We start from the raw sequence: 7,112 nt of genomic DNA, 5'->3' as shown, positions 1-7,112 counted from the left end.
CCGCGGGTCGGGCCGTCTTGCAGCGAAGGCCCTGCGGGCTGCGCCGTCCCCTGGTCGCGGTCCCGGTCCCGGCCCCGGCCCGCTGCTGCCTCCAGCCCTTCGGGGCCAGGTCGGCGTCCGGCTCTAGGCCGGGGGGCCTGAGGTCTCGCCTGTCCGTTGGTCGCCTCTGGCCTCGGCCTGAGCGCCGCGCCCGGCTCCCGTGCGGTTCCCTGTCCTCTGGTTCGGGCGCACCAGGCCCGCGTCCTGCCGCTTGTCGCTTCACTGCCAAAGAGCTGGTAAAAATGCAGTCGGATGTCGGGCTTCGCACCTGGCTGCGGAGACCTGCTGGAATGCTGCTGCCCAGGGCCGTGCCTGCCAATGCCACTGTCTCCGTGCCGTGCTGCCAGCGCCATGCAGCACGGTCCCGGCGTCGGGAAACCGAGGCACAGGGTGGCTTGTTGTAGCACAATGCAGTGAGGGGTGCTAGTGAGTCACCGTTGCTTGACTGTGCCCGTTTTCCAGCTCTGGGGTTGGGGCCAGGCTGGCTGGACTGTCTCCCCCTGGACTCGTTGCTGCCTGTGGCCAGTACCTGCCAGTTCTTGCGCTCTCCCGGCCTCTGGAGATTCCCTGGGCTGAGGGGCGTTAACGATGAATGCAGGGAGTCGGGGGTCTCAGCTCCTGCCTGACTCTTGCAGAGCCCTGGAGAGGACGGATGCAGGTTTGTTGCTAGCAGATGCTGTTCAGCGTGCTCCCGAGTCACGGCTGGTCTGGAAAGTCTTTCCTTGTCTCCGCGTGACCTGAGCACGTTGTCCTCCCAGAGCGGAAACAGCGATGGATCGCTTCTGCCTTGCCTTCCCACTGCTGATCTTGCTGCCTCTGTCAGTAAGGGCTCTGCCAGTGCAGGGCTGCTTTCACTCCCCACATACTCTGCAAACAGCCTCCCTCTCACAGTCCCCAAGCTTTTTTGGCCTTGGTCTCTTGGTTTGGGTCCTGCACCAGGGGGAAGCGCTGGAGGAGGCCGCAGGGCCGATGCTGGGTGGGGAGACAACCAACAGCCAGAGGCAGAAGCAGCGCAACGCACTCAGCCACCAGTGACTGAGGGGCAACTTGTGCCAGGCATCGGCACGGGGCGGGGGAGCGAGCCAGGCGCAGTGCTCAGGCCAAGGCCAGAGGCAACCAACAGACAGGCAAGGCCGGGTCTCAGTGGGGACGACGGGACCTTGGGCCCCCGTCCTAGAGCCAGGCCCTGGCCTGGACCCAAAGAGCTGGAGGCAGCAGCAGGCCACGACCAGGGGATGGTGCGGCCCGCGGAGCCCACTGCCCCCGGGGCAGGCAGGGCGAGGCAGGGAGGGCGGCTGGGGCGGGCCCCGCGTGGAGGCAGGTGGTAGGAACTGCCCAGCGCATCCTGGCCCCGCCAATGGGCTGCGCAGCCTGGAGGGCATTCCCTGTCGCTTGCAAAACAGGAAGCAGGGCACCCCGTGGGGTAATGGTCCCCACCTCCTGATGCCAGCTGCCCACTGCCCCTCACCTGCATTTGTTACAGGCTTGCTCAGGTGGTGACACTGTGTGGCGCTGCCAGTCTCCAGCCCTGCTGGCCAGCGGGATGGGCAGAGGGAGGTTGTGCAGGACAGCTCTGCCAACCCAGGAAGGGACATGAACCGAGCAGAAGGCTGATCCAGTGTCCCCTCACCCCTAATGTGCTGAGCATTACACAGAGCCTGTGGTGGCCCTGACACATGTGCCTGTCTGTCTGTCTGCCCCTCCTGCAGGCCTATAACATCCACGTGAATGGCGTCCTGCACTGCCGGGTGCGCTACAGCCAGCTGCTGGGCCTGCACGAGCAGGTAGGGACAGGGGCAGCAGGGTGGGGGGTGGAGCTGGGCACCCTGCAAGATCAGGTCCCTCTGGCTCAATCATGTTTCCTGCACTGCTCCCTCCCTGGGCTGATCCTGAGAAGGGTGGGGGAGGCTGGGTCTGGAGGGGCAGCAAGCCATGAGCTCAGAGACATCTGCCCACCCCCAGGGCAGCAGCTTTCCAGAGCAGCTCCCACCAGCCCCTGCGCTGCCATAGTACAGGGTGCCAGAAGGCAAGGGTGGGCCAGACCCCACACAGCTGCACCCAGGGAGGCAGGAAGCATCTGGGGGTGTGGGGTGGGTATGGGGCACCTGCCACGCATTGTGGCTCTGCTGCACCTGCGCTTCTCGCCGCTCATGGCTCTGTGGCCTCTGTCTAGCTGCGTAAGGAGTACGGCGCCAATGTGGTGCCCGCCTTCCCACCCAAAAAGATCTTCACCCTCACGCCGGCCGAGGTGGAGCAGCGGCGGGAGCAGCTGGAAAAGTACATGCAGGCGGGGGAGCCCCCAATGCATGTGTGTACTACCAAAGTGGCCCTGTGGCACAGAGCTGCCAGCCAGGCTACATGGAAGTGCTGCTGGAGGATCTGGGGCCCTGCCTGCATTGGGCCACATCCATACAGGCTGCCAGGCCTCAATCTGGTCACGCCAGACACTGCCACTTCCTGAGCTCCCTTGAGGGAGGCTGCATCCAGCTGCCTCCAGGTGTCCAACCCACCTCTGCCCAGCACAGGCCAGGTCACCCTGGTGTTGGGGGGGAAGTGGTACCACATGGACTCCATGCCCCACAAGCTCTGGGCAGCCACCTGACCTGACTCCCGCCTGCATTCATCCCCAGTGCGGCAGGACCCATCACTGGGAGGCAGCGAGATCTTCAATAGCTTCCTGCGCAAAGCCCAGCAGGTGTGTGGGGCTGGGGGGCGCAGGTGTTGCTGCCGGGTGGGTGCCAGGTGTGTGAGGGGCTAGAGATGGGACACGGGGGCAGAGGGGTGCTGTTGGGGGTAGGTTGGGATGGGGGAATGTCAGGTGCTCACATCCTTGCCCCGGTCTGCTGGCAGGAGACGCAGCAGATCCCAACAGAAGAGGTGCAGCTGCAGGTGCTGCTGTCCAACGGGCAGAAGGTCGAGATCTCCATCCTCACCTCAGACCAGACTGAGGATGTCCTGGAGGTACCGGATGGTCGGATCCTGGGCCCCACCTGGTGCTTGCTCTGCCTGGCTCATGGCTGCACTTGGGGTCAAGGGCGAGAAGTAGGGAGCAGGCCCTGCACAGAACCCTGCCTCGGAGCTCTTGGCCCCACTTGGGGGCTGGAGCCCCGGGTGTGCTGGGCTGGCTGCCCCCTCTCCCTGCCTCTCCAGACTCTGAGACCCTGGGGCGGCTGAGCTGAGTCCCTGCCCTTACCCCTGCCCAACTGGGCTTATGGCCAGGACCCTGGATGCAGCTGCCCCCTCTCCCTGGTGGAGCCGGCATCCAAGCCCACTCCCCTTCAGTGCCAGTGCCTCTCAACATAGGTACCATGGGCAGCCTGCCAAGCAGCTCCATGACGACAGTGGCGCTCAGCCTTCCTCGCATGCCCGGCCCTGTCCCTGAACAGCGGTGCGGTGCCCAGAGACCCAGGCACCGTGTGGAAGCCTCCCCACATGGGGCAGCATGGCACCTGGCATCCCCACAGTCTGTCACTACTGTGACCTGTTGACATGGGGCAGGCACTGCTTCCCAGGGGCTGCTGTGATCCCTCCTCCACCCCCAAGCCCAGGCTTGGGGCAGAAAGTGCCTAATTGTGGGGTGGGGCAGGGAGGGGCGGCCAGTGCTGCCTGTCCAGTGACCTCCTGCAAATGCGTCCCAGGCCACAGCCTCCAAGCTGGACCTGCCGGATGATCTGGTTGGCTACTTCAGCCTCTTCCTGGTGAGAGAGACCAAGGATGGAGGCTTCTCCTGTGAGTGGGGGCTGTGGGGAGGGGAGGGGTCCTGTCAGCCCCCCACGGGCAGCTCTGAGCACTGCTCTCCTGTGCAGTTGTGAGGAAGCTGCAGGAGTTTGAGCTGCCCTATGTGTCCGTCACCAGCCTGCACAACCCTGAGTACAGGATCATCCTACGCAAGAGGCGAGTTGCACTGGGGAGTCCTGCCCTACCCCCGTCCTCCTGGGCACCACTGGGGCCTGCTGGGGCCAGAGCATCTTGCCTGACACCTCTCAGTTCAGAGCAGCTGGGCTACTCCTTGCCCCTGCTCTGCTAGGCCCCATGCTGTATCCTGGGGGAAACTCATCCCTCCCCACTCCAGCCATAGCCCTGAGAAGCCCTGGGCCCCCCCACTCCTCCCCCACCCCAATTGCCCCTGCCAGGCCCAGACCTCCCAGCTCCCCTACCCATAGACCCCTGGTTCCTGCCCCTCGCTTAGGCCATGCTGGTGTGGTGGGGCAGGGATGGGGGGAGCAGAGCCAGGGCCACAGTGCTGGCCCCAGCCTGATATCGAGTACCTCTGGCTGCCCTTTGCCTGCACTGCTGAGCTGCGCTGCCTCCCCAGCTACTGGGACTCAGCCTATGACGACGATGTCATGGAGCACCGCGTGGGGCTGAACCTGTTGTATGCCCAGGTGAGTGCAGCCCAGGCTGGGGGGTGCCTCTGGCAGTGCTGGGGCCGCTTCCAGCTCAGTCTGGCCTGACTGGCCTGCCCCTACACAGACCGTCTCAGACATAGAGCGTGGCTGGATCCTGGTGAACAAGGAGCAGCACCGGCAGCTCAAGTCGCTGCAGGAGAAGGTCTCCAAAAAGGAGGTGGGTACTGCCATGGCCATCCAGGTTGTCTCCAGCTAGAGTGCCAGCCTGGCCCTTGCTGTGCCTCGGGCAGGAGCCCAGGGTCTCTGGCTGCAGCATGGCACCTGAGGTGCTGGCAGAGAGCTGGGCAGGGAACCTCAAAAGCCCCAGAGGCCAGTGGAGAGCTAGGCCTGGCAAGGTGGAGGGGGGTGGATCTGTGCAGGGCCCATGTTGACTCAGGGCCTGGCTCTGGCTCCTGCACACAGTTCATCCGGCTGGCACAGACGCTGAAGTACTACGGTTATCTCAAGTTCGACCCTTGTGTGACCGACTTCCCTGAGCGGGGCTGCCACGTCGTTGTCAGTGCCGGCAACAACGAGCTCAACTTCCAGGTGCGGCTGCCCAGTGAGCAGATCAAGGAGGGCAGCTTCAAGGTCACCCGCATGCGCTGCTGGCGTGTCACATCCTCGGTGAGTGAGTGCGCGGGAGGGGCCCGGGGCCCATCTGCAGGCGTCACCTTGAGGGCCACGGGGCCTGGAGTTCTGTGTTTCCTCCTGTGGCACAGGCCCAGTACTGGCTGGGAGCCAGTCCCTGCCTGGCGCCAGGGCTTTGCTCGATGCCCCCATGATCCCAGCAGGGAAGGGGCAGCCCTGGCCTCATCCTCAGTCCTCACAGGTGCCCACAACCAACGGCCCAGCAGGGAGTGGCCCGGGAAAGGCCGAGGTGAAGCTGGAGTTGGCCTTTGAGTACCTGATGAGCAAGGACCGGCTGCAGTGGGTCACCATCACCAGCCCCCAGGTACAGCCACATTAGTGCCTCTGCAGAGGCAGGGGTTGGTGCTGGAGAAGGGGCTGCCTGTTTGCAGATTGTCATCTGCCCAAAGGACTCCCAAAATGATCCATTCTGGCCCCTGCACAGCCATAAATTCCACCCACCAGGGAAAAAAATGCCTTGGCCCCTGCTGCATGTGGGGAGAAGGGCCTCACCCAGCCATGGTGGCAGGGAACATGCTAGAGGGGGTCGCCTCTCCCCCAGCCCTGCCCCGCTGACTTGTGTGGAGGGTGAGTCCGTCCTGGTCCCAACTGGGTGACAGTTCAGCCTCAGCTGTCTCGGCACCAGCAGGGACAGCTCCAGCCAGTGCTCCAGAGGAGAGAGAGACCCTGGGACCCTTCAGCCCTGCCCACATCTCCAAGAGCCAATAAAACATTAATGGGGGGGAAGTTCCCTGCTGGCCTGGCCCTGTGGCCAGCCAGAGCCCCGAGGTGCGAGACTGCCAGGGCCTGTTCCCTTGCAGCCCCTCCTGGGGCTCCAGCCTGTCTGCCATGCATGGGGCTCCAGGGCCACAGTAGGTTTGCTCTGGAGCAGGTTCCCCAACCCCACACTACCCTTGTCACCTTGCTGCACCAGTGCCCAGAGCCACACGTAGCATCCCTGGCAAGCTGGGTGGAGTGGAGCAGGGGGCCAGGCTGGCTGTGACTGTGGCTCTTCTCAGGCCATCATGCTGAGCATCTGCCTGCAGTCCATGGTGGACGAGCTGATGGTGAAGAAGTCTGGAGGCAGCATCCGCAAGGTGAGAGCCTGGGGGACAAGACTGGGGCTTGTAGCTGGCCCCCACCAACCCCAGGGGATCTGGCTGCCAGGAGCAACCCCATGGCTTATGGGCAGGGACTTGGACTGAGTGGGGATGGACACCCGGGGCAGTCATGGCAGGAACGCTCTGTGCAGGGAGGGGGCCCCTGGCCCTGCTGAGCCTTTCCTGCCCTCCCCAGATGTTCCGACGCCGAGTGAATGGGGGGCTGCGGCGCTCCGACAGCCAGCAGGCCGTGAAATCACCCCCACTTCTGGTGAGTGCTGCCTCACCCTGGCCTGCCCCTGCCCTGCCCCTGCCCCCCAGTGTCTACTCCCACCTGCGTGTTTGTCCGTATCCCCGCAGGACTCTCCGGATGGCAGCAGGGAGCCCATAGCCAAGCTCTCAGTGAGTCACTGGGGCTGGGGGGATGACAGCAGGGGCTGGGGGCCACAGGGTGGATAATCGGGGCCGGATGTAACGTGCACCCTCACCTGCAGAGCAAGCTCAGTTCCGTCAGCCTCCGAGGGATCAGCCACTCCAGCTCTGCTGGTGATGTTGGCAACAACGACTTCCACGGCAACTACGCCTTTGAGGGCATCGGCGACGAGGACCTGTAGCCACCCGGGGCCATGGCCACCCCTAGGAATGTATGACCTGCCACTGGGTCGCCCTCCATGTGCCTCTCACCTGGGGACCATCCTCTGCCCCCCCGGGGACATGGGGACCTTGTTCCCCTGCCTGCCGCTGCCTTTGGGCGGGGACGGCCTTTCCCTGCTGCTGCTGCTGGCTTCTGAGGGGCCCAGGCAGGGTCATGGCTGCTCCATCTCGAGGCAGGGGCAGCAGCAGTAGCAACGAGAGAGGTGTCCCTGGGCGGAGCCAAGCCAGGGCCCCCCTGCCCTGGGCCTGCAGCCCTGGACCATCGCTTGCACTTAGAGCCAGTCCCCGCACGCTGCTGGGC

At 64.6% G+C, this 7,112-nt stretch overlaps 1 protein-coding gene across 3 annotated transcripts; it reads left to right on the top strand.

Annotated features, from left to right (window-relative positions):
- The first annotated feature begins 700 nt into the window (after positions 1-700).
- Positions 701-7,106, top strand: SNX17 (sorting nexin 17). Of its 3 annotated transcripts, none has more exons than XM_019520859.1 (15): positions 701-861; positions 1,749-1,823; positions 2,213-2,330; positions 2,670-2,734; positions 2,890-3,000; positions 3,678-3,768; positions 3,846-3,933; positions 4,355-4,424; positions 4,513-4,605; positions 4,851-5,054; positions 5,260-5,382; positions 6,077-6,154; positions 6,354-6,428; positions 6,518-6,559; positions 6,652-7,106. In XM_019520859.1, the coding sequence occupies exons 1-15, from the start codon at positions 811-813 to the stop codon at positions 6,769-6,771; spliced, it is 1,404 nt and encodes a 467-aa protein (XP_019376404.1). In that variant the 5' UTR covers positions 701-810; the 3' UTR covers positions 6,772-7,106. The 3 variants fall into 3 exon arrangements, with proteins under 3 accessions (XP_019376404.1, XP_019376403.1, XP_019376405.1); XM_019520858.1 differs by having other exon boundaries at positions 5,251-5,382; XM_019520860.1 differs by lacking the exon at positions 701-861 and having other exon boundaries at positions 1,701-1,823; positions 5,251-5,382.
- The last annotated feature ends 6 nt before the right edge of the window (positions 7,107-7,112 follow it).

The sequence above is a fragment of the Gavialis gangeticus genome, unplaced genomic scaffold, assembly GCF_001723915.1.
Source record: "Gavialis gangeticus isolate Ggan-Ray unplaced genomic scaffold, GavGan_comp1, whole genome shotgun sequence".
NCBI classification, from domain to species: Eukaryota; Metazoa; Chordata; order Crocodylia; family Gavialidae; genus Gavialis; species Gavialis gangeticus.
This window is presented reverse-complemented; position numbering and strand designations above follow the sequence as displayed.